This window comes from Cyprinodon tularosa, unplaced genomic scaffold (genome assembly GCF_016077235.1).
Source record: "Cyprinodon tularosa strain WSP-4 unplaced genomic scaffold, ASM1607723v1 ctg9, whole genome shotgun sequence".
Classification (NCBI taxonomy): Eukaryota; Metazoa; Chordata; class Actinopteri; order Cyprinodontiformes; family Cyprinodontidae; genus Cyprinodon; species Cyprinodon tularosa.
In genome coordinates, this window is record NW_024039673.1 from 968,066 (window position 1) to 995,925 (window position 27,860).

The window sequence follows — 27,860 nt, forward strand, 5'->3', positions numbered from 1 at the left end:
CATGAGTAATTAAAAAGAATACAATTGGTATTGAAATAATATGATGATAAAAATGAATCATAAAATGATTAATAATAAAATGAAAATATGTTGGACAACAAACATGACTAATAATGTTTACATATCAAAGACCATTCTAAACAAATTTCACTTTAGTCCTTCAGTTCTAATGGATACCTTCGATTTTGGATTTGCAATGAGAAATCCAAAATATTGGCATAACTATCTTAAATCTTAAATTTCCCTTAGATTAATTTAAATATAACTAACTTGACAGCAAAAGGGGTTTGTTATGCCTGCCCATCTGGTCCCACAGGAGGCGGTCACTTTCCTGAATGAGCTATCTGTTTTGATATGCAGGGTTTCATAAGTGCTGCACGCAGGACGCACTTTCAGTTACTCTGCAGAAGGTTTCACTTGTTTCTCGGAACTGCTGGGTGCTGGAGCTTCAGAGGAAACATGGCTGGGAGTATTTGGCTCTTGTTGAGCTATTTGTTGTTTGCTCTCCAGCTTGGCGCAGAAGGGACGGAGAGAGTTTACTACATTGGGATCATTGAAGAAGACTGGTCTTACGCACCTAGTGGAAAAAACCTACTGAACGGCAAACCCATCGTAGAGGACGAGTAAGTAGCTGTCTTTATTTCTATTTTGTTAAACTTCATAATTCGTTAGAAAGAAAAGTATTTCAATGTTTATCTCCGAGCCTCAACCTCCCCATTCATTTGATCGATCGCGTCCCAACCCACGAGGTGTTGCGGAGTCCTTATGATCTAATAAACAAAGCAGGAAATTAGAAAGAGGATGTTAGATCTAACATGTTTAGATCTAAAACAACATTTGTTCGTAATTGGAACAATTTATAAAGGGTTGTCATAGTTTAGACCGCTGAAAAGGCATGACTGCGCATAAAGTAACTGTATCATCAGCTGATGGGGCAGCCTATCTACGCGTTTTTTTACAACCAGGGGCGGAGCTAGATGGGGGGCCAGGGGTGGCCATGGTCGCCCTGATGGGCTAAATGTCTGCGTCAATCTCACTGCGCCACACTGCTGCAGGAGTATAACCAGGCCTTTATACTCCCCGCAGCAGTGTGTCGCAGTGAGCTTGACCGCAGACATTTTTGATTTATGCTCAATTCGCTTTGGGTCGCGAGGATCCGGGTGGAAAAAGGGTCCCAGCGTTCTCGCGCACCTCGCTCTTCTAGCTGGTCCATCTCCACCGGTCATAAAAACAAAACAAGCCAGCCTCCTGTCTGCGGCACTGTCTGCGGTCACCTACAATTTGGGAGAGGTGCAGCAGAGTGTCTGCAGGAGGGGCCTCTTTTTGTTCACTGCGACACCTACACAGACGACCTAGTTTCAAAGTATAAATCAGCCTTTAGCCAATCTGTGGCAACCCCTACCTTTTTTTTCTCTCAAGTAGAATATTCAAAACATTTATATATATATATATATATATATATATATATATATATATATATATATATATATATATATATATATATATATATATATATATATATATATATATATATATATATATATATATTAACAATTACTTGACAACAAAAAGACTGTAGTTAATTATGCACATCAATATACCAAAATTAGAGATGATTAGTACAGAATTCATGCTCTTTCAGAACTAGATTTTGTGTTATATGCCGTGAAGAGAAAATGTTGTGCCTCTGCAAGTCATCTAAGAGTCTTCAGTGAAATCAAAGATACTGTAAATAACTATTTTACTAAAAACCTATTAAATTATCAATTTATGTAGATATTAGTATTTGTAAATATAAATTTAATGTAGAATGATATTGATAAAAGTAGGTAAGTAATGATGATGGAAAAGATGTTTGCTGCAGAACTCAAACCTCAAAGAATTTTATCCAATATAGCTTTTATCTAGATGGATGTTTAAATATATGCATCTATTTGTTAGCAAAGACTGTAGGAAACAATAGTTTGTCTTTATTTAGAAATGTGGACATTGTGCTTGTTCCTGTTGGAACTGTGTTGATTGACCCTGAGGTTATGGTGCTTATCCACTTTTGGCCACCCCTCAGTGTACATTGGTTAGTGCTTGACCACCCTTATAAAAATTATCTTCCTACACTTCTGTTTACATCAGGCACAAAACAGCTTGAACATTTTACTTTGCAACAGAGTAATTTCAGAGGGGGAAAAAAACTGGACTGAAGGGTGACATAGTTTGTAACACTGTTTCCCTACCTCTATGAAAGACTGTTTCATAAAAAAATAAAAACTGTTAATAGTAAATTAATTACTTCTTCATTTATATAACTGAGTTGAACTACAACTTGAGTTGAATACAAGACCAGAATGAAAACTCAACTCCTTTATTTGTACATAACAACATAACATAAAAAGACTCTAAAAAAAAGAAACCTATAATTAAGACAGGGTTGACAAAAAAGTCCAAATAGTATATAAATGTAGCTTCACTGAACGAAAATCTGACAACATTAAATCCAATCTGAGGAATATTTATTTATTTTTTATTTTATTCATTTTATAGATTAAATAAATCCTGAATAAGATAAATTATAATAAAATGAATAAATTAAGCAAAAACAAGTAAAGGAAACATAAATAATCTAAAAATTTATTTCTAAATGAATATATTGATTTATTATTATTTCTTTAATCCAGTAGCCTATTTGTAACAAAATGGTTGATATTAATATAATTCTGTTTTTTCAATATTTTGAATGAAATGGCTCTCCATACACATGCAACTAGGTTGAAACCCTGACAGGCTGATGGTGTCAGCAGCTGCCATCAATATCTGTAATAGCTGATAGTAAGTCTTTCTTATCCATGTTGGAAGAATGTTAGCACTCTTTACTGTTATTTAATATCACAGTTCAGTGGTTAAACAAGTTATGTACATAAACAAAGAAAAGAAAAAAAATTAAACACACAGAGAAAAGAATACAGTGCAATGACCTAAATCTTATTAAATAATGTTAGAACATGAGTAATTAAAAATAATACATTTGTTATTGAAATAATATGATGATAAAAATTAATCATAAAATGATTACTAATAAAATGAAAAGATGTCGGACAACAAACATGACTAATAATGTTTAGATATCAAAGACCATTCTAAACAAATACATTTTTCATCTCAATTTATACCAAATTACAATTTCACCACATTCCCTGACTTGTGGTAGTTTATGCCAAATTTGTCCAGCATAAGAAATACATGCTGCTTCTCCATGTTTGGTTCTGGTTCTGGGTATATTGCATAGACTTCAGCAAGAAGTCATGTGAGATCTTGGCAGCTGGTGCACAAGTCTGCAGTGGATTTTTTGCTAAGCAATTCAGTGATTTATAGACTCTCAGACGTCTTTAAAAGTCTTTTCTCTAACAAAGAGAAAGCCAGTGTAAGGAATTTAGAACTGAGGTGGTGTGCAGACAGGCAGGCTTAGAAGCAGAACAGACAGCTTCAGTGGTTAAGGGACATAGACAAGACACGGTACCAGGACTTCTGCAGAACTTAAAACTGGCCTCCCACTAGGAGCCAGGCCTATGGGAATAAAACTGACCTTCCGTGCGTTCTGAGCCAAAATCCTAAGGGCTCTGTGGAGAAGGACCAGGACATGATCAGAAGACAGGACCAACACTAAAGCCCTCTCAATCCACTGGCCAACGGCAACGACAATAAAAACCTTGAAACTAACAAAAATAAATGAAACATACAGGCATAAGACAAACAATGATTTGGCCCCGATAGCTGGGCAGAGCCGATGAGATGAGATCCAGGCAGAATAAAGCAGGTGAACGACATGAATAATTTAGGCCAGCCATCAGGGCAGATCATGACACAAACACATTAATTAGTCTTTCAAGAACCTGCAAATAAATTAGGTCTTTAATCCTAATTTAAACACTCTTCCTTTGGTACAAAAATGTATTATATAACACAGCGTATATCTGGCATTAGAGGGAGGAATTTATTTTCCCATTCCATCAAACCTGCATTACATGTTTGACTGCTAGTATGATGTTATTTTTCGAACTGTTTTCTAACTCATCGTTGTCTCTGCAAAAAGTTTCATCTCTATTGATGGCGACTCAGGCTTTATGGCCTTGTCCTGAAATCACTTGGTTGCTGGTTTGACCCCCTTGTCTCTATCTCTGTTGTCATTGTGTCCTTTGGAAAGACACTTTAACCCAGTGTTGCCAACTCCTCAGCAGGAAAAGTTGTTTTCAGCTGTCCCAAAATGCGCTACAAGGTACTTCATTATGTAATCGCCTAATTTGTATTTTTCATGTTATCCAGCCGCAGGATTGGTGACTAGGCGTTTAAAAAAAAATAAAAGCGCTAAAGAGAGGTTTGAAAAGTAGATTAATATAGAATCAAAAAATCACTAAGTTGGCAGCACTGCTTCACTTGCCATGACTGCTGCTGGAGGTCAGGGGGTCCAGTGGCCCTGATGTATAGCATACTTGCTTTTGTCAGTGTGCCCAAGAGCTTGAGCTTGTAGCTGTGCTTCAGATTTTTTTCCAGATTATTTTGCAAACCTCTGCAACTCACCTTGTATTCCTTTCCAGGTTGATAGATGTCAGTGCCATTGTGTGCTTTTCTTCAGGTCTTTAATTTGTTTAGATGGGACATAGTGTGGTAGCCTTTAATAGCTTCTCATATATTCCGTGTTGTCAGCCAGGCTCTAATTAAGTGACTTATTGATTCTATTTTCTTTATTCTGGCTTTAGTGTAGCAGAATTAATAATAATGTGTTTTTTTTAGTTCATATATGATTTCACAAAAGAAAGACATTGTATTTATTTTATTTTTTTATTTTTTATTGTACATCTTCTCGCAAAGCCAGTGAAAAAAGAAATCTATCTTCTTATGGGTAGAAGTGCAAATTGAAATGTGAAGGATTTTTCTTTTCTGATTGCTTTAGTTTTGAGGTACATAGTAGAAAAACTGTTTTATTCACAGGTTCATTAACAGCTTATTAGCTGTCGAAAAAACATGTAATGATAACAAAAACATCTCCAGTTGATGAGGATATGAACAGTTTTTAACTGTGCTGCAGTACTGGACAACATCCGTATTTATAAGATATCAGACCTACACATTTTAGCCACTTGATTTAAAAAAAAAAATTTTTACTGTTAGCACCTGTAAAACCATATAGAATTATAATAGCTAATTCAAGACATAGAGGATAAGATCTGTCTCTTTTGTATATTTCCTCTGCTTTATCTTGTCTATATATGTTTCAGACATGCATCCATTTTCCTGGAAAGAGGGCAACATCGTATTGGCAGTGTCTACAAAAAAGCAATGTACAGAGAGTATACGGACGCCACCTTCAGCCACCAGGCACCTCGTGAGGAGTGGCTTGGTTATCTGGGACCCATAATACGAGCTGAAGTTAATGATGTCATCAAAATTCACCTAAAAAACTTTGCTAGCAGGAACTACTCTATTCATCCACACGGGCTGTTCTATAAGAAAGATGCTGAAGGTAAACTGTCACATAATTAACAAAGTCACAGTTGGGGAAGAATAATGGGTGATTAAAAGAACAAGTATTGGATAGCCATGTCATAATATGTGGGTCAATCAACAATCTACACAGAACATTTCAACTGCAAACATAACCAAAAAACACACAGCCCCATTATTGTCTTGCTAATTTTTTTTTTCTTCTATTGATTTTCATTTATTTTAAAACCTTTTTGTATTCCTATCCTTATTATAATGCTAAACCTATCCATTACCAGTGCATATCCATAACCAATAACTTAAACCTGACAAAAGTAACAATAAATAAAAATTCTATGAAAGTAAACTAATTATAGTGAGATCTTGCTTTTCAACCATGATAAAATGATTATAAATAATAATTTTAATAATAAAATAGGCCTGGGCAAAAATGAGGGTACCCCTAAAAAAGGCTGAAAATAATGTGACCAAGCCCAATGCTAAATCAAGGTGTGTCTACCAATAAGTATTACAGGTGTCTACAATCTTGTAATCAGGCAGTAGATCTATATATAAGGCTTATGAGGTAGTTACTGTGCCGTTTTGTGAAATGGTGTATACCACACTCAACATGGACTAGAAGAATCGAAGGAAAGAGTTGGCTTGGGAGTTTAGACAGCAAATTATTGGCATATTAATTTTAAAGGGTATAAGACCCTGAAATAAGCTTGATGTAGCTTTAACTAGAGCTACACGTGTTATTTAGAAATTTATGATCCATGGGACTTTAGCCAACCTCCCTGGACTTTGGGACAGAAGGAAATGTGGTGAAAGATCAAAGAGATGGATAACAGAAATGGCCACAAAAGAGCCAAGAAAAAACTTCTAACCTGAGTTTAGATGAACTTCAAGCTCAAGGAACATCAGTGTCAGATCATCGTTGTTAGAGCCAAATAAAACTTGACAGGCTATGGGTCTTGCAACAGGATAATGACCCAAAACACAAAGATAAAAAGTAGGCTTCTATGAGCCCTTACCTGAACCTTAATGAGTATATTTGGAAGTAGCTGAAACATACCGTCTGGAAAAGGCACCATTCAACCCTGAGACAACTGGAGCAGTTTGCTCATGAGTAGTGGGTCAAAACACCTGCTGAGAGTTGAAGATTTGCAGGAATCATTTGATTGCAGTGATTGCCTCAAAAGGGGTTTGCGGTGGTGGTCCAGGGGTTATGCATGCGACCCATGTACAAATGCCTTGGTCCTCAACACTGCTGTCACAGGTGTGAGTAAACTTTGCCGCATGTCTTTTCACTCTCTTCACTCCGATTTCCTGTGTCCTATTTAAAAAAATAATAGAAAAAAATAAAGAACACTAGAGCCCGAAAAGTAATATTTACATAAAAAAGAAAGAATGCCTGAAAAATGCTGTGCAACAAAATACTATGTTAAGGGTACCATCTTTTTTTGTGTGTGTCCTTTTTTTAAAGCATGGTTGAAAAGCAAAGTCTGACTTTCATTTTTTCTTTTTCGTACAAATTTTATTTATTATTGCTTTTTTCATTGATAGAATCAAACAAAGTGAAACTAACTCTGCTCAGTTGTTCCTTACAAAGAGACTTGGAAATCCCCGTGTATGCTTCTGCATTACTCACTGACCCTAGAGCCGCGGTTCTCAAAGTGTGTGGCGCGACCCACTGGTGGGGAATTGAGACGTGACAGGTGGGGCGCGCCAAGTTCCGGTGTGTGTGTGTGTGTGTGTGTGTGTGACTATAAATGTAGAATGTGTGAGAGCAAACTGTCCTTATAGCTGTATGTTGCCGCTTTTTAGACCAATCAAACCCACAAAGTAATCATTACTAGCCTACATGCAGTCTAATTAAAAGAACATTAGAAAAATTTCACCTGGAACTGAAGTGCCAAAATAATGATTGACGTGACGTCGGCATATTATTTGTAACGGAATAAACTTTCGCGCCCCAGTGTTGCCAACTCAGCGACTTTGTCGCTATATTTCAGACCCCTCCAGCGACTCTTTTTCAAAAAAGCGACTAGCGACAAATTAGCGACTTTTGGAGGCTCCTACGTGAAAGCACGTCTCGTTCCTTTTCTTGTCCTCCAGCGGCAGGTGCTGCCGTGGGGCGCCTCCTCCCTCCCAACCCCGTTCTCCCCCGCTATCGCAGGAGTCCCTCTCAGCGCTGCAGTAAGGGACACAGCATGTTTACCCTCAGCGTCCAGACAGCAAATAAAGCGCACATGCGCCGGGATTGACGGCGCAGGTTGATCATAAATAACTGAATTTGAAATATTTTATCTGAAATAAATAACGGCGTTTGATTCACACAGCCACATGTTCATGTTTCTGGTTTGGAGTGGAGAGGGAGTATCCACTCATCGGGCAGAGAGCTGTGTGCATTCTTCTTCCCTTTGCCACATCATATCTCTGTGAGATGGGCTTTTCAGCTGTTGCTTCACTGAAAACAAAGCATGACTTGAGAGTGGCAGTATCAAGCCTGCAACACCGTTTTGAGAAACCGCAATGCAAAACAGGCTCATTGCAGCCACTAATGCAGGGATAAATAGACCTGTATTGCCAGATGGATTTCACTTCTTTTCTTTTATTAACAGATTGCAGAGTGGCACTTTAATTTTTTCTATCTTTGAGCTTGATACAAATTTTGACACAGCTGCATTTTTATTTTCTTTATTTTTGAGCTTGCTGTTATTTGATGTAGATAGTTTGTATTTAGATTAGTGCTGTCAATCGATAAAATTTTTTAATCGCGATTAATCGCATCAATGCCTAAGTTAACTCGCGATTAATCGCATTTTAATCGCACATTTTTTTCCTGATTGAAAATCATTTAAATACTCTCGATGACATACAAAAAAATACATACAGGCTAGGTTTGTGCCAATGTTCTTTTTTTAAAATGAGAACAGGTCACAGACACTGATTTATGCCATAGAAACATATGGCAAGAAGATGGGGAGGCATGTAGCAAAAAATAACAAATATGTAGGCAAAAAAAAGGCCCTGAAAACAGGCTGATGTAAAAGACAGTCTTTACACTTAATACAGTCTTTTGAACAAAGACAAGCATTTTACCTTACTGCTATAAAATGCAGTAGAGTTAACATTAGATGTTAATTAACCAAGATAATAATGAACAATTTTCAATCAATACATCAAAATCAATAGACCGACATCACTAGATGGAGGTAGTCTATGCTCTAGAAAGTTACTTTTCAGACTCTTAACAAAAATGAGAACACACACACACACATACACACACACACACACACACACACACACACACACACACACACACACACAATACTGACCTGTGGCGTACACAGACAGCAAGAGTGCCGTAGCAGATTCCATTAATAACGCAATAATTTTGACAGCACTAATTTAGATACTACTTGTTACTTCAATAAAATTGGAACATTTTAAGATTGTTTCATATTTCATTAGCATTGTGTTGGGGCGATGGGGACAGGCGGGGCTTGAAAATTCCCCCTTGTCCAAAGTGGGGAATGACAGAAAAAGTTTGAGAACCACTGCCCTAGAGGAATGCATACTGTAGTCTCTCCCAATCTGCCATTGCATTCATGCAGTGCAGTTCAAATAAAAACCTCCTCCAACCCAATCATCTCCCCCCATGCTGGTGAAGATTTTTTCACTTTCACAACAAAAGCATTTCTTTTTTGTTTGTTTTTTTTTCTATTAAATTGCAGCAAATAACAGGAAAGAACTGGCCAGGGATAAGAGAGGATATGGGTAAAATAGGAAATGTAAAGGCTGTCAGCAAATACAAAAACTAATAAAAATAGCTTTTTTTTACTGTTGTGAAGAAAAAAGATTTCTTTAAAATTTCTAATTTCCAACTGACTCTGTGATCTAATTAATTTACTCTAGCTTTCCTTATTAATACTTGATGTTGTTTCTCTATATAGTTCTCTATATATTTCTCTGTATCAGTGGGTATAGTATGAACAACAACAAAAAATGTAATTCCCTAGCCCTGATAGAAAAGCCTTTTTGAGCTTCCTACCTAATGTAATTTTTCCATTTTGGTTTTAGACACTCTATAATGTTGTGAACAATCTGACCCCCCATTTTGACTCTTGTTAACAGTTTTTATTGCATTGGTCTTCTTTGCATCACTCATTGGATTTATGGCATTACAACAGGTACCATATGTCAAAGAAATACAAAATAATATACAAGTGAGAGCAGTTTTGAGGAACCACTTAACCTAGCAGTTAGACATTTTGCTTCAACTTCTACCTGCAACTAAGCACAGCTAATCCCAGCTCCACCCTGCGGCCACAATGTTTAAATCTTTAAGCCTTTTAAAGGAAAACTGTAGCTGTGAGTCAATAGGAAGAGTATTTGTCTTTAATCTGAAAGTTGCATACAAATCTGCATGTCGTTGTATAAATATGTGAGGGTCTGTGAGTGAAGTGAGGTGAATGTTGCTCTAAGGCAGTGGCCCCCAAACTGCTCTTGCTCTTTTATTTAACCCAAAATATTTAAAATGTAAAAAATACAGAAATGGATACAGAAAAGGTCAAAGGAACCAAAACTACTCAAAATACCTGTAACTTTAACAAACTAACCTCCCATAATGTGACAAAGGGGAACTTAAATAGTGGCTGACCAGTCCACGAAAGAAACACATGGAGCCAAAAAAAAAAAGAAAACAAACTTAACTAAAGTAAATAAAGTAAAACCCCATTTCCCCCCAATTGCATTGATGTTGTACGGTCCAAATCAACTCAGCCCCTCGGCCACCTGCTTGTTCCTTAGTCAAGGGACTGGAGCAACTGCAAAAATTAGACAGAATATAAATGAAACACAATCGTAACAAAAACAGCGTAAACTAAAGAGTGAGCACTGATTTGGTAATACAGTGTAATGGTGATTAATACATTTCAAATAATGATATTGCTTTGTAAATGAAACCCTGTATGAAGAAAACTTAACAACATACATTGTGTTTGTTACAAAATCTGTGTGGCTGTAAATGCAGCCGTCACACAACTATTACCATTATTTTTCCAGTTTAAATACTTCTGAAAAAGGGGTCATTTATTCATTTCATTTCTATTATGACCCCTATGTAATTACAATGACCCCACATTTTGGTAACCACTGTCCTAAGGTAAAGAACTTTTTGTGGTCAGTGTGACTGTAAAAGTCCATTTTAAAAGCTATTATCTCTCTTAGGCTATTAAACACCACACACTGGTACAGATGCTGAAACAGAAACAATTTCAATCAATACAAACAAACCATATTTCATAGGTTATATATTTTAAGATTAATGAAATGAAGGCATGGTACTGCAGCTGTACTTAGAAATTAATCTCATCCCAAATGGTGGCACTAATACTGTGCTTTGGTTTGTCAGGTGCTCTATATCCAGACAATACATCAGATGCTTTAAAGAAGGATGACTCCGTCCCTCCAGGGGGCAGCTTTACTTACAGCTGGGAGGTTAAGCCAAGGTTTGCCCCCACAACTGATGATGCCAACTGCCTGACCTGGGTCTATCACTCACATGTCAATGCCCCACATGACATTGCTTCAGGCCTTATTGGGCCTCTGATCACATGCAAAACAGGTACAATTAATCAATGTCAATATATGTAAATGAACTGCCATTTTTTCTATAGTTTTATTGTGTGTCTGTTATAGTAGAGACGCACTGTCATTAGAAACATTATTAATCTTTTCAGTAACAAATGAGCTAAACCAGGCAAGTCATGATTTAAAGGAAATACCTAAAAAAATTATAAGAAATGTCTGTAAAATATACTAAATAAGCATTTGTTTTCTTGTCACTAAGGAATTCTGAAGAATCTTGGCAGCCGGGTTTCGTCATTTTCAAAGTCGGCCAGGAATGATGTCGACCGGGACATTTACTTGATGTTCAGTGTGGTGGATGAAAACCTGAGCTGGTATCTAGAAGACAATATAAAAAAATGTCTTGATCCAGATGGGGTCACTGTAGATGATCCAGACTTTGAAGAGTCTAACTTGATGCACGGTGAGAAGTTTTAGTCTCATTACTTTTTATTCACAATATTACTTTGTACTAGTTAGTTAGGTCACAACTTGTAACCTTTCACTAATTTATTGTTTACTATTCCCTTATTTATTTTTGTCTTTACTACAGCTATAAATGGGTACACATATGGTAATCTGCCTGGCATTGAGTTATGCCGACACCATGCCACAGCCTGGCATTTGTTTGGTATGGGTAACGAAGTGGATATTCACAGTGCTTTCTTCCACGGAAACACCCTGCTGAACCGTGGTCATCGCACTGACACTATCAGCCTGTTTCCAGCCACATTTGTTACTGCAACAATGGTGCCCAAAGTAAAAGGAAAGTGGCTGCTGAGTTGCCAGGTTAATGACCATTTACAAGGTAGGACATCCTGCCCTCTAACCTCTATGCCACTGCTACTCCCTTTTAATTGACTGCCAAAAGCTGCTGACAGGGTAGAATGTTTCTATTGGGTGCTTCTGTTTTGTGTTACCAGCATTCACATAGCAAAGGGGTGTGTTTCTACTGGAAACATACAATGATGTCTCTTTTTGTGTCCAGCGATTTTCGAGTTTAAAGATCCTTTCTCTCTAACAGAAGTACAAACACAAAGTAAGACAAGATAAGAAATGCCTTTGTCTTTCCACAATGTGGAATTTAATTGGCAAAAATAAACAGACAGAAGCTATAAAAACCTACAAAAATGATTAAACAATTAAAAAGGTTTGGGTCCAGCAGCCTGTACAGGTTTGCCGGTCTGTCACAGGGTAATAAAGAGACCTTCAACCATGCACACACACCTCAAAGGCCAATTTAGTGCGGTCAAGTCATGTTTTTGGACTGTGGGACGAAGCCAAAATACCCAGAGAGAACCCACACATGCACAAGGGAACATTGAAACTCCAAGCAAAAAGACCCCAGGCCAGGAGTTGAACCCTGAACCTTCTTGCTGCAAGGCAACAGTGCTAATCACCATACAACCATTGTCATAAGTATTATTTATCAACATTGTCTATCTAAAAGGACATCTTTTACATTAATGAATTTGTCCAAAAGTTGTTTTCATTTCTCCTAAATTTCAGTTTGTCATTGCTACTTTATTATTTCTGACCTTTTAAGTTAGATTAGATAGATATTTATTCTATGTGTTATTATAGTTTATACAGCATTTTAGCCACATCCATAATAAATGTTACTGATTTGAGCAGCTCCAGCTCAAATGTGATTCATCCTGTGTTAAATTAGAGACCAAGGTGATCATGATAAAAAAAGGAAACTACTTTTAATTCAAAATCATTCAATGCTCGTTTCTGGGATTTAATTTTCCTAAAGCATAAAAGCACCCATTCTGCTTCCCTATGCAGTGTTTATCCTACAATCTCTTAGCTTCATTCCAATAACCCACTTAAAGGCAGAGCTGTTGTGATGAATCATATTGGACACTAAATAAACTTCAGAAAATATTTTTACCCTTCTGTTATGTCCTCTAAGCCCTCTCCAGGTCCTGTGAAAAGTCAAATCATATAAATACCAGGAAAGACGAAAATGTCTAATTTCATCATATAGTGTATTTAAAAAAAAAAACATCCAACATCACATTACATGCTGTTAAACTACATGTGCACAGAGATTTTTTTGCTACTTTAAGACATCAAAATTAGGTTTTCTCACCCAATTGTTTCAGTTTCAGATTTTATGTTTCAGTTTACAACCCAGTCGAGCTAAACACGTTTTAAAGTGACCCCGGAGCCCTCACTCCATCAGTCAATAAGTTCCCCTACTAATTCCTGTTAGCTCACTGTAATTACACAGAAAACATAAACACTGGCCAGTCGACAAATGCACAAAAAAAAAAAAGAGAAACAATTGCACAGCCCTTGGAATAGCTTTTTTTTTTTTTTTTTCGTTTTTGTTTTTTACAAAATCCCTCGTAACTCAATACTCCCCCTCGGCTCTTCTTTTTTCTTTTTCTTAAGAGAAAAACTGGAAAAGCACAAAACAAGAATTAGCTGGAACTGAACTGGCATTTAAATTCATTAAAAAGGTTCGTTTAATCTGTGATGTTATTTTTACCCAATTCTTAAAATTTTAGATATCTAGAGTTTCCTTCCCTCTTGTTTGTTTTAATGAATTAAAGTAAAATTTAACTTGATTAAATGTTATCATTCATCCAACCCTGTTACAGTTTGTTCAACCCATTTACTTGATACACCATTAGACTTATTTGGTAACTACACATAATATACATGTGTAATGAACTGTATACACAATTTACAGTATGTGTAGAAAACATAAAAAGGATGATCTAATGTTAATGCTAAGAGGTATTTTTTTAGCTAATACAATAAGTTAACACTTTCTACTAGAAGGTCAAAACATAACTTAGAATAACATAAATTAAGTTATTTTACACAAGGGACGGGTAATTAAAAGGAAACTGACAGAATGTGTTTGAGTATCTTAATTAAAGGGGAATCAAATTGTCCTGCTAGAGGGTTGAATCCAAAGCAATCTAATTAACAAAGAACTTAATGTTTGGGTTTTCATGCCAAAGGATGGTGAACATACTTTCTCAGAGGTCAAGTTGTCCCTCAGTAAATTCCTGCTCAGTAACGCCAATTTTTTTTTGTGGTATACTTCATGTCAACCTGAGAAGCCAAAGTGTCTGGATGTGGAGATCAAGCTCCCAAAAGCACTGGAGATATTAGTTAAAAAGGAATATCCTTACATCTATTTGTGCAGCCACAGCTGTGGGGTTGGTCCTTCAGTGGCTTTTCAGGAGTGATACTGTTTTAAGGTCAGGGCGGGAACACCATTTTGGAAAAGAAAGCATTAAGAGTATATCTTTAAGCTTTCTGACCCCAATTCTTTCCTGAGAAGAGATCATTGGAACGAACACTTTAAATAACACTTCATAATGTATATTTATTACATAACCATGAGACATGACAAGAGAAATGGCTGAAAATGCAAATGGCAGTGCTCAACTTGTTTAGAAAATGAACTCAGAATAACAGTTAAAGAAGCATTTTATACATCTCCAGGGTCTCCCCCTGCCACATCCACACATTTCACATCACTGCATCACACATGTTTGTAAATGAGGAGCCATATCAGGATGTTACACAGTGTTCTAGATCAAGGACATTCCAAATGCACAGTGACAGAGAGCTCGCTGTTAAGAATTATCCGTTCTGTCTAAGCTCCCATTTCCTTTCCAAATCTCTGTTACAGTATGTACACAATGGAGATAACTGTCTAACCTTACAGAAGAACAGTCCTAATTAGATGAACTACTTAGGAAAACATTAGGCATGTAAGGCATGTAACATTAGGCATTAACATGTAAGGAATTATTAGAGTTTAAGAACATACATGAATAATAGAAAATAATCCTAACATTATAGATTCCTTAACATCTGTAGGGAGGGCCAGTCCATGCAATACGAAACTTAAGCAACTGCTTAGGCCCGTAGGAAAGCAGTGGGGCTGCAAAGAACAATTATTTGCTTGGTTTTCTGCATGTGTAATGATTTCTATATTAACAAAACCCCCAATTTCATGATAAAAATTAGCATTTTTTACATTACAATATACTACCATCATACTTAGGAAATGCTTCTTTGATAGAGACAGGAATACATCTTCACCCAATCTGACTTAGCTTCAACCTTTTTACAAAGAACAAACTTGTATTTCTTTTAATTTGCATTGCAGCTTAAAGCCTTCCAGCTTTACACCAAAATTGGTTATAAAGTATCTATTTGGGATGTCCTGTCTTTTTTGTTGTATAGTTGTATAACATTTTGAAAAGTATTTACCTTTTTAATCTTACAAATAGGCACCACAAGTTGTTGGTGTATAATGATAAATTGTATTATAAAAAAAAATAACTTTTTGTTGTACCATGAAAAATGTTGGTGAAGATTCTCAGTTTTCAAAATAAAAACAAGGCTTTGTTGAGCTACTGTATAAAAAACCTTGAACTCATCGATATTCCTCAAATTTTGAATTGAAAAAGCTTCCTGAATGGGAAGCGAAACATCTTCAAAACTTTTTTGTCCAGTTTTTTTGGAATTACCATGACAAATTGAGTTAAAATGCTTCAGAAGTTTTACAAGGTACTGTAAGGCCAATTCTTGTAGTACTAAGAGTGATGTCATTTTTTTTTCAATTATTTGTATGATATAAATTTTTTTTTTATCTTCAATTTCCTTTCATTAAGAGATACGTACAGATTTAAACTTTGTTTACAACATGAATAATTCTATCTTTCAGCTGGCATGCAGGCCTTTTACAAAGTGAAGGCATGTGACTCTTCATCAGGCGCTCCAATATTGACAGGTGTTGTGAGGGAATTCTTCGTGGCAGCAGAGAAGGCAACATGGAACTACGCTCCCTCAGAAAAGAATTTGTTTAACAACGAATCTCTTACTGAAGCAGACAGGTGAGTTAATATCTTTGGTGTTGTTTTCTTATAGGAGGTACACATTTTAGATGGCTCAGACTCAAGGCCCATAGGCAAGTTTTTTGATCTGAAAAAGAAATCTTTTAAGACTAACAGGTTTTAATTTGACTGTAATAACAGAATCTAACTCAACTGACATGGTTGATTTTGGGCATCATGGACTTGATTCCAACTGATTGTATAAAATGCGCCACATTCAAAAATATGGAAACATTTATACACCCATTTTAATGGGTAGGCCACTTCCAATTTGGAAGACAACAACACTTCACTTCCCATTAAGCCATAGTCAACCAATAGAGCATCTTTGCACGGATCTAAAGATTAAGCTGATGGGAAGGAGACCTTCCAAAACTTGGATAGCTTGATAATTATAGCTGCTTTCCATGTTTAGATTGAGGAATATTTTAAGCTTTCTTAATAATTTTTTGTATAAATGAGGAAAGAAATAAGAAATGCTTATTATGAAATTTGCCCTTATTTTGTTTTTTCATCAAGTTTTGGATTCATTCCATCTGCATCTTAGTTAATATCTTTATGGCATGATACCTTTTAAAAGCTTGGTCTGTTTATGCATTTTATAAAATCTTATTGTCTGTAAGCTGTTTTTCTGCTGTATAAAGTTTGTTGAGTATGCCAAGACATTTTTGGTTAGATATTAGGAGATGTTGTTGTTCTGTTTTCTTTTCTCTGTAGTGCATCAGAGGTTTTTTTTGGCAAAGAAGGGGGACGAATTGGTGGAAAATATGTAAAAGTATTATACAGAGCGTACACAGACAGCACCTTTTCCAAGGTCATAACATCACCATCTCATCATGGATTTTTGGGTAGTTTTTCCTTTTTCTTTTTTTCCTACAGTTATTTTCTTTTATGTTGTTGTGTCTTGTCCCCCCATTCGTCGTTCATCTCACATCTTCATCATTTAATCAGGTCCGGTTCTGAGGGTAGAAGAGGGAGATATTCTCAATGTGACATTCTTGAACAAGGCGGATAGAGGCTACAGCATTCATCCCCATGGACTTAACTACGACAAGCGATTCCAAGGAACCAGCTATGAGGATGGTGAGGATTGACCCGATCAGACTGTCTTTAGCTCTCTGTATTCAATAGACAGCTTGTCAGTCTGGAAGAATCAGGCTCTCCAGACTAAAACTGACCGGACCAATCAGAGAGCAAGAACCCCAGTTTATGCTGATCCAGAATTACTTATAATGCAACAACCTTTTTCTGTAACCTAAACAGCTGAGAATGAAGCAACAATGGGGCAATGGTTTATCGATAGCCTTTATTATGTCCAGAATGAGCCTGATATATCTTTAAAGTTTCAGCAACTGGCTGCTGTAGGAGCCTTTCCTTTTTTTTAAAGACAATTAGCTAGTTATCTACATGGTCCTAACTTGCTTCCTTTTCTCCTTTTTAACCAGAAATTAATGTTTATATTTATTACAACAGTTCTATATATTTCATAAACAAACCAAATATAATTTTGTTCAATCTGTGATTTTTATTTGTATTTCACTTATTTTGAGATGTATTTTGTTCTTTTTATTTCAAATTAATTTGAGGATTTATAGCAGTTGTAGAGTAAGAAATAACCGTTGCTTTACGTATTTGGGCTGTGGGGAAAAAATAATGTTTTAATACGAGCTTCTCGACTGTGCTTTGCAGGGTTGAACTAACCTTGGATTTAAAAGCACATTTTTGCCCAACCCTTGTACAGCACAATTAATGTTTGAATACGGTTTTACTTCCTTGTGTATTGCTCTTTAAAAGAACAGTTTGAGCCATCAAGGAAACCATGAGTCTGTTTGTTTAACATTCATTGGTATTCACACCATTAACACATTAGGAATAGATTTTCTTATGCGCCATCACTGCAGGATGTACTGTTATTCATTAATGAGAAGTATTGGTTTTAAATCTGTAAATGTGTGTGCCTGAATGCAATGAGGCTGGGCAGGGAATAGAAACAGGAACCAGCTTTGTGAACTTATCAAGGTAGGATCTGTAAATGTCGTTTATCTATTTTGGTTTGCTGAGAACAGTAAAGTCTCACATTTTTCTAATAATCAGGAATTGCAGTCCAAAAAAGACACCAAATGCAGTTGCATATACTCTACCCTTGTCATGTTATAACCAAAAATGTGTATGTATTTTAATGGGATTTCCTATATTTAAATAGTAGAGGAAAAAATACATAAATTATTTTTAGATAAAAAAGAACAAACATTAATGCACATTAGTATTTAGACCAACTGTACTTACGCAAATTTTACCATTCCAAATATAAGTATGCCCACTCTATGCTGCTGCCACCACCATGTTTCACCATGATGTTGGTGTTCAACATCGTTCTTTCTTTCTTGTAATGTTGAAATATATTATTTATTTGCCTTACAGATGCCTGCTGTATATACATGGCAGTTGATAATTAGACTGATCATGGTTTTCTATTAACAGCTCCTTTCTTTAAAAAGTATTGACTCAATGAATATAGAGTATATTAGAGGAAAAATCAAAACAATACTAAATTAAATCTCCAAACTGTATTTGATTTCAAACCAAATAGAATGTGTTCCTCTGTTTAAGTTTCATTTAATAACTGAGCTGAAAACTTTTATTGTTTTATCTGTAATATTTTAGGTATTGACAAACCAGGGTCAAACGTTGAGCCAGGTCAGAGATTCACCTACTCGTGGCAGGTGCTGGAAGGCCCATCTTCCTCTGATGCTCCTTGTATTTCCTATCTGTACTACTCTGGCACGGATCCTGTCAAGGATACCAACTCTGGGTTAGTTGGACCTCTGCTTGTGTGCAAAAGAGGAACGCTAGGGCAGAATGGCATCCAGGTTGGGGTTTTTTGATCTCTGTAAACACACAATCTCATATTAAGAGATTTCTGCCTACATTGTTATGTAACCAAAGATACCATACATACAGTATATACACCCATTTGTTGTTTCTAAAATCTCCCCTTTATGTTTCCTTGATTGTGTTTATTATTTAACAGAGGGACGTGGATAAGGAGTTCTTCCTGCTTTTCTCAGTCATGGATGAAAACTTGAGCTGGTATTTGGAGGAAAACATCAAGTTTTTTGGCACCTCAGAGACAAATCAAGAAGACGAGGACTTTGAGGAGAGCAATAAGATGCATGGTAATCAAAGGCTGTTGACTTATCTTAATGCTGATTAGATTTATAGCATATGTTTGAAGATCTAGGTTGTATTTCTCTAATATTTTGCTTTGTTTTCTTCAGCTGTAAATGGATACATGTATGGGAACCTTCCTATGCTGGAGATGTGTGCTGGGGATAATGTTGTGTGGCACACCTTTGGGCTCGGCACGGAGGCAGACATACATGGTGTCTATTTTGAAGGAAATACCTTTAAGTTACAAAGCACAACACGTGACACAGTGAGCCTTTTCCCCCACACCACCGCAGCTCTCTCCATGCGGCCAAATAATTACGGTTAGTTATCCAACAATTTACTATATGCATAATAAGCAAAGTGCTTTTCGCTTTACTTTCTTATTTAAAAAACAAAAGAAGGGCAAAATTAAATAATGCTTGAAACTAAATCAAGTGCAAGTACACTTATTTAAAAAATACTTAGCTTTAGTTCACTTTTTGCAATGTTTTTCTTATTACATAATTAAGATTTTTAGATCTGTTTTCTTATCATTATGTTTTAAGACTATTACTTTTTAATTAGCTAACACCCAATAGTGGAAAATCTATCGAGCTTGTCTTTTCAAAAAGTATATATATTTTTTATTTTAAAATCTTATAACAACAAACTGCCTCTTTAAGAATGATATAACATTTCCGATTACGAATCCCCCCGTGTCTCCAGTTTTTATTTTAAATGTTCTTTTATAGTTTTATTTAGCCTTTTCTGCCATAAACTTAAGTTCTTAGCTTCATAACCTTTGGCTCAGATAGCAACAGGAGCCACTTCTTATTGCTAACAGTCATTGACATATTCAAAGTTAAGTTTGCCTTTTTCTCCCTTTCAGCTCTGAGATGTTTGAGGGTGTCTTTAATATTGAATATTTTTAAAGTTAAGTTTTAAGCATGCCTTATACCCTAGTGTTTTTAGAGATTTTTATAATTTTATTTACTATTTCATATATGTTTCATGTTGCACGACTGTACCACAGAAATTTCCTAGTTGTGAACCTCTTCACTAACAATGGCAATAAACCCGATTCTGATTCTGATTCTTTAAAAAGTAAAGATCTGGTCTTTGACTAGCCCTATACTTTAAATTCTTAATTTTTAGCCAGTTTTTTGGTGAAATTAAAGGTATGTTCCACACTCACTGTCATGTTGAAAGTTTCACTTCAGCTTCAGCTTGATTTTTTTTTTGACAAAGCATAAAACAATTCCTTACACACCCTCGGGTATATGGTAGAAATAATTTCAGTTCCTGTTCCAGCTATGCTGCTTTATAGCCTTGTCAATTTGCTTTGCTTAAATGGCTAAATTAATCCCCTTTTATGTTTATAAGGTGATTGCACACAACCATACCTCCTATTTTATAGTAATTCTCTTAAATAATCAGAAGATTCTTTAATTTCCATCTTATGATTTGGCAAATTTTATCTGCATGACAGATATAGCTGAATTTGAAACTTGGTACAAAGGTAAAATCTTAGTCGACTTAATGATTGCCTTGGTCTTGTGATGGCAAAACAAGCCCAAATCGGCATCTCTTAGCCAGCATGCTCCATAGATTGTTTGAAATCTCTGTCCTGTTTCTCTTTGTTTTTGGTTTTCACCAAACCTGGCCCTATGGGTTATAGCAAGCATACCTTATTTTTTTTAATCAGATGTAATTCTGAATTCTCGATTCGAGATAAGTCACAGCTTTGCAATACTAAACAGAAAAAAGCTAACATATAATGATGCCTGTAGAATCTCAGATGGAGCTTAATCTTCAGACACATTAGGGAGGATGTTTACTTCTTGAAGGCTTGTCGCTTGTGAAAGTTTTCCATCTAGGAATAATTTTAGATGCACTTCAAATTGTTTATAAATGATCTAATGTTTCCTTTGAGAAGATGTCTTATGGGCAGCGATTTTGAGAGTTATTGCTGTTCTCCTTCTGTGTTGGAACTGATTGCTACATTCCGGCAAACACTAGCCTTTTACAGTGGGAGTCATAGTTGCTGATGATCAGTGAGTCACATTCATTTGATCAGCATTTCTTGGCTGCACTATTCCCCCCTTAATCATATCTCTACTTCATCACATATTTAAAAGTCTTATAAAAGTCTTAAAACTAAATTGCTTGCTACTGAAACAGCTAATTCTGATGATTGATAGTGAAGGAAGGTTGTTTTTTCCCTGTGACTGCTATTTAGTATACTATTGTTGGAATTTTAGGAGAGGCCTCAGTTTCACAGAGCTGTTGAAGGAAGTGTTTACAGGAAATTGATGAAACCTCAATGGTAGGCTCAAACGGGGAAACAAAAATGCAGCTCATGAGCCAAATGTTCTTTGGAACAGCAAGAGGGATGTGTTAATCCTCCTACACAGAACACTTAAAGAAAATGAAAACAATCCTCAGTGTTTGAACAGTAAATATACACAGGAAGAATCGTGATGATAAAATGTGATCTGATCATTTGCTTGTTTACCTATTCTCCCAGGTCTATTTGAGGTGAGCTGCAGAACAACAGATCATTTCTCAGCTGGGATGAGACAACTTTACCGGGTGAAACCGTGCCCTTGGAAACAAAATAAGGTCCCACACTCTGAGCCTACCAGGATTGTGAAGTATTATATCAGTGCAGAGGAAATAGAATGGGACTACTCCCCAACAAGAGACTGGGAACTGGAGAACCACCACACAAGCCCAGAGGAGAGGTGTGTTAGTTAGACAGGACGGTTGTGGGATGATGTGTCTAAATGTTGAAGCTGAAGTCTGTGATTAGTGGTGGAACTTATTACTGTTTGTAGACAGAAGCTAATTGGTACATGTCTCCCAGTCCAGGTAATATATTTGTGGGTAAAGGGGAGAACAGGATTGGCTCCCGCTATAAGAAGGTAGTGTATCGACAATACACTGACGAAACCTTTCAAAAACAGAAGACACGGCCGGACCACTGGGGCATCCTTGGTGAGATTGGAACCTCCTTATGTCAGTTTTGCCAAATAAAGACTCACAATGACAGAGATTATCTTTTATATATAGGTCCAATAATCCATGCAGAGGTGGGAGAGCAGATTCTGATTATATTTAAAAACAAAGCCAGTCGGCCTTATTCCATCACAGCACATGGAGTTAAGGCCAGTGGTTCCCACGTTCCTGTTGAACCTGGTGAGAATTGAATTTGAAAAAAAGAGTCTGGTGCTGTTTTCTTTAAAATAACATCCAAAAATGCCCTTTTAAGCAACTTTGTGGCATTTTTACGTTTTATCTATCCATCAGGCCGCATTATTGAGTTGACCTGGGATATTCCTGAAAGCTCTGGCCCAGGCACTTCTGAACTTAACTGCATTTCCTATGTCTACTTCTCATCTGTGGACTACATCAAGGTAAATCTCCTGTTGCAAAAACATTCACATGTAACCACATTACTTGTTTAACTTAAATAGTAGCTAAAGCAGACACATATGTTTGTTTACAGGATCTCTATAGTGGCCTTCTAGGGCCTCTAGTAATATGCCGGCCCGGGACTCTGGGGCGTGGCGAGCTGGTCGACAGACAAAGGACAGACATAAATAGGGAGTTTGCTCTTCTGTTTTTGGTGTATGATGAAAACCAGTCCTGGTACTTGGAGGACAACATTAAAAACTATCTTGGTGTCCATCCTGATGCATTTACACCAGATGAAGACTTTGAGGAGAGTAACCTGATGCATGGTAAGATTAAGAGAGGGTGGATGTATAATTAAAATGAGTTTTTTGACACTTTTACTATATTTAAAGGATTTGTGAAAATCTGGTCACATTTAGAAGACGGTTTAAAGTAAAGACAAAAGCTTATATTTTGTCCCATTCTAACAACATATCTCATAACCATCATTAGGACTTCAGAGAAGTACAAAGAAATGATGTAGGATTCCGAATTAGCTGAGATAGTCCAAGCTTACAGACAACACCTCTCACCCTCTGCCCCAGACTGTAGAGGAGCTGAGCAGCTTTTTTAGTGAAAGACTCATACACCCTGTTTGTAAAAAGGAGCTCTTCCACAGGTCATTCATCCCTGGTGCCATCAGACTCTGCAATGCGACACTACAACAGCAATAACTTGTTCAATTACTATTTAATACCCAGCGCAACAAGCTGTTTTTATATTTAATACCCATTGCAATAGCTATATATAAATACCCATCTATGTAAATACCCATTTAATACCCTGTTCAATAATCCTGTATAACAGAGGTCACGGATTAGTGGACCATGGTCCCGATCCGGACCCACCGGTTGGCTAATCTGGACCCAACCTGTTTTAGAATATTTTTAAATTACTGCATGTTGTACGACGACAGTGTCTAACTTCACTTGCGATGCTTCTCTTGTTAACTTTGTAAAACTCTCCAGAGCGTTCGGGACCAGGCTACACGTGATACAAATAACATAATTAAAAATAAATATTGATCAAAGCTCACAAATGAGCACCTTGATTTGTGCTTGAGAATAGCTTGGTCGCCAATCAAACCCAGGTTTAGAAGCCTTGAAGGGCAGCACAAAGCCCACTGCTCTCATTAAGCCATAAAAAAAAGAAAAAAAGAAAAAACAGTCAGTTCAGGTGTTAATTTGTGATACCGTGCACGGTGGGCCGGTCCTAATTTAACTAGCGAGGCCCGGCCCTCCTTAAATCAACCGGCCACAACACTTAATCTCTCTGGCTGAAGCACCTACCTGTGACAGTAAATAACTCAAGGATGCAGTATATATAGTTCTTCCTTGTTATGCACATCGTTGTGACGGTTGGCATATGGTGTAATTTTCAATTTCTTCAAACTGTAAAATCCTTGCAACAAACTCAATTATAATAAAACTAAAATGCTTTCTTTAAACCAAACTACGATGTTCCTCTTATATTTGGTAAATTTATGTTCGAATATTTTGCAAAAATATGTTGCGGTGCTTGCCAATTGACTGCTGGAGATAGGCACCAGCACCCCTCGCGACCCTACTCGGGACAAGCGTGTAAGAAAGTCGATGGATGGATGGATGTTACGGTGCATGATTAGGTTTTGCTTCTAAAGGCTAATGTTTCCCGTCTTACGTGCATTGTTGCCAGGTTGGGAAGTTTTTCAAGCTTAGGATGTTTTCTTTAGATTTATGGCCTAAGAGATCAATAGACTTTTGTCTAAGTGGGCCGGTGTAGATGGAAAAATGACAAAAATCGTTCCCAGTCCGAGCTGAGTCTGAATTTTTAAAGTAGGGCTACAAATTGTCTTTAGAAGTGACTTATTTTGTGAGTAAGGTCCACACGTGTGAAACATTTGAAAAGTATTTGTTGTGTCCTGCAAGCATGATCACAGTATGATGCTGCCATTACAGTGTTTCAAGGTGAGGATCTTATGCACAAAATGTCAGTTTTGGTAAAACTAGTTTATTTTGGTCTCACCACACCAGGTTCCCCTCCTTGGTTCTAAAATGGCTTATTGGAGTACAAAGGGTAGAAATTACTTTGTGGAATTGCAGATACAATGTAAATATAACATATGGAGATAATATGTCGACCAGATTTACTTATGACTCAACATCCTGTTTTGAGCTTGTGGCTCCTGTAGCTCCAGTATAAAAAGATGACTATGGCTAGTTGCAAAGCGCATACAGTGCAATAAAAGCTTTAATTGGGGTTTTGCAGCAGCTTACCCAGTTAATTCGGTCAAGACATCACCTAAACCACATTCAGTGGTGCTTAACCCTACTGCACTGTAGAAGTGTCAAATGCACCAAATGCCACATTCTGAGACATCTTGGAAAATCCTCTTTAAAACCTGTTGCGACACAGTGGAAAAAAAACATTTTTTTGTCCCAACTTACATCATTGCACTCAAAAAAAGGGTAAAATTGGGGTAAAAAGTCTTAGATGGTTTGATGAAATGTAAATATGTTTTTTACAGGAATTAACGGTAGGGTGTACGGTAACCTCCATGGCCTGGTGATGCAGCAGAATGAGAAAGTTGACTGGTACCTACTCGGCATGGGAAACGAAGTAGACATGCACACCGTTCATTTTCACGCTGAAACCTTCATCTACAGGGTTTGTTCAAGCACACACTCAGCTGCTAAGTTATGTGATTTGGCAAGTTTCCTTCTTTTGTTCCCTCTGTGGTAGTTTATGGACTGTTTATGCTTGTGTGTCAGACGGACCTTGTGCACCGCGGTGATGTTGTTGATCTATTCCCTGGGACTTTTGCGACTGTTGAAATGGTGGCAGCAAACCCAGGGACATGGTTACTTCACTGTCACGTCAGTGACCACATCCATGCAGGCATGGAGACCACATATACAATAAAAGGTTTGTATGTGAGGGGTTCTTGTGCCTCTTATTAAACAGAAATCTTTAAAGCTGTGTAAAAACCGCTCCTCTAACATTTTCTGTGTGTTTCTTTGCGGCTACAGAGAAGTCCTTACCAGGTAAAGTAAGATTTTTTTTGTTTTGCAAATTATGTAACATTTTTGTTTTCAACACACAGCAATGTAAACAACATTGCATGCATGATATCCACAGACACCTGATTAAATGAAACTTAAAAAAGGCACCCTTTTTTATTTAGCAGCAGAATTTAACACTAAAGATTTTGAAAATTCCTATTGTGCATGTATCCTTTTATGTAATTAACAAGATAACGTTGGTAATCTGGCCCAAGTGGGAAATATGTCCAGCCTTTATTTTCTAGCATTTATATCTGTCTATATAAGGGGTCTGCAACCTTTTCAACCCAAACAGCAATTTTGCAGTCCAGCTAAATACAATTTAATTATTACATTACCTTTTGATAAACTACAACTTATTATTTGACAACTTATTTGTGGTAAAAATCTGCTTTAGGAATAATGTCATTTTCCAGAACCTTCATTTCATTTATATTTTAGTATTTAGAATAAAGGTATTGATATCTGTGTAAAATTAAGTAAAGCAAAGCAAATAGTTTCAATGATGGTAAAAGTAAAAGTATATATAAAGATCTAAAACTATATCACTGTTTCTTTCTAATGTCATTCTGTTCTCTAATTATTCTTAAAAAAAAAAAACTCTGCAGAAGGTTCTAAATCTGGAATGTGTTATTATACTGTATTCAAAAACATTATTTGGTTCTTTATCATTTTTAGCCACAATTAAGAGCCATTATAGAAGACCCAAAGAGCCATATTTGGCTATGGAGCTACAGGTTGCAGATCCTTCGTCTAGATTGTCCACAGATCACTTATATACACTCTGCTCTCACCCAGCAAGTTTTATACAAGATTTAGGTCTTGAAATTGAAACAACAATAGAGGAAGTTTCACTTTTATGTATGTTGATTTATTTCCTTGTTTGCCTGTGAGAATTCTGAGTCATCTGGGTCATGGCCAGCACAAACCAGACTTAAATCGAAGGCAAAGGACATTGTGCTTTCTTTGTTAATTTCTCTTTCTTTCACTCCAAAAAAAAGATATTAAAATAAGTAGAACTGTCCTAGAATAAATCTATTTGCCCTTAATTTGGGCAGCTAAATAAGATGATCTGCCAATGTGACGAGTATCTCTGCCCTTCAAATAAGATCATTAGACACTTGAAATGAGGCAGTGAACTAATTTTCTTATTATTTTTAATAATAAAAATAATAATAATTAAACTTCAGGATTCCAAGCTCTTTTCCCTAACTACTTGGCGGACACTCCCCCAAACTAGTCCGCCACTCCCATTTAAACTTACATGATCTTATTGCAGTGGCAAATTGGCAAACTTACTTGCTCAAATAAAGGTCAAAACACACTTATTTTAGGAAAAATTTAGTTAACTTAATTGAGTGGACTTGATTTTTTTGTAGTGATTTAATTCAGGTTTTGAATCGCTGTAAGTTAAGGTAATTAAAACTGGGCCTCTGTAGTACATTTAATCATAGCACCAGGGGAGAAACAGGTGGGGCATCCTCCTGTCTCAGTGTGGCTATTTGAAGCAGTAGGAATGTTTTTCACAATGTTATCTGGCTTTTTTTAGTTAGTGTTAGCAAAAAGGACCTTTTATCACTGAGTCAGGGATCGTTGTGACACTGGTGGTAGTTCTGCTTACAGCCGTGTCTATAAAGACAAAAATAATTAATGTTTATACATTTTAAATGAATATTTGTTAAACATTTTTTGTAGATATTTTAAACCATTAGTTATTAGCTTGAAAACTGTTTTATGAATATCCTTCTTGTGTTCTTTTCAGCTCCAGCATCGAGACATCAAAGCTCTTTCAAAACACTGGTTTTGTCAAATGCATTCGGTCTACTAGCAAGAAAAATGTATAGATGAGAGACTGTCAAATAATTGTACTGTATGTGTTAGGCATGAATACTGTCTGTCATGAAGCACATTGTTCTGATGTCTGAATGTTATTTAATTCTGTTAAATCATAAGTAAAGTTGTGTTTATCCCTTGGGGATCCTGGAGATGTCTCTCTCAAAATCTGATAGAAATATTTTAAGGCCTTTTTTTTAAACTGTGCACTTTGTTCAGATACATATATTTTTTAAAATAGCTATTGAGCCAAATATTCCTTTGTTGTTATTTTTGAAGATAATAATAAATTTGCTTCTTTAAGCTGTTTTCTCTTCTGTCTGTTCTGTTTACTTCCACATGTGAGCATCTCCTGCTACCAACAGGTGGTGATCATTCACCCATGCATTCCTTCTTT

General features: G+C 36.5%; 1 protein-coding gene across 1 annotated transcript; it reads left to right on the forward strand.

The window, feature by feature from the left end:
* The first annotated feature begins 348 nt into the window (after positions 1-348).
* Positions 349-27,730, forward strand: LOC119775895 (ferroxidase HEPHL1-like). Its single transcript, XM_038274038.1, has 20 exons — positions 349-623; positions 5,268-5,512; positions 10,895-11,107; positions 11,333-11,533; positions 11,663-11,917; positions 15,815-15,983; positions 16,701-16,831; positions 16,935-17,066; positions 18,648-18,853; positions 19,015-19,159; positions 19,262-19,474; positions 21,661-21,877; positions 22,000-22,130; positions 22,206-22,331; positions 22,443-22,549; positions 22,642-22,876; positions 25,096-25,235; positions 25,340-25,493; positions 25,598-25,612; positions 27,393-27,730. Exons 1-20 carry the CDS (start codon positions 355-357, stop codon positions 27,476-27,478), a joined length of 3,390 nt encoding a protein of 1,129 aa, XP_038129966.1. The 5' UTR covers positions 349-354; the 3' UTR covers positions 27,479-27,730.
* Positions 27,731-27,860: the final 130 nt, after the last annotated feature.

Excerpts from the sequence above, each read along its gene's own strand:
- LOC119775895 (XM_038274038.1), top strand. The coding sequence starts at position 355 with ATGCAGGGTTTCATAAGTGCTGCACGCAGGACGCACTTTCAGTTACTC. Across the intron at positions 5,513-10,894 it reads CTATAAGAAAGATGCTGAAG|GTGCTCTATATCCAGACAAT; the intron begins GTAAACTGTCAC and ends TTGGTTTGTCAG. Across the intron at positions 17,067-18,647 it reads AGGAACCAGCTATGAGGATG|GTATTGACAAACCAGGGTCA; the intron begins GTGAGGATTGAC and ends GTAATATTTTAG.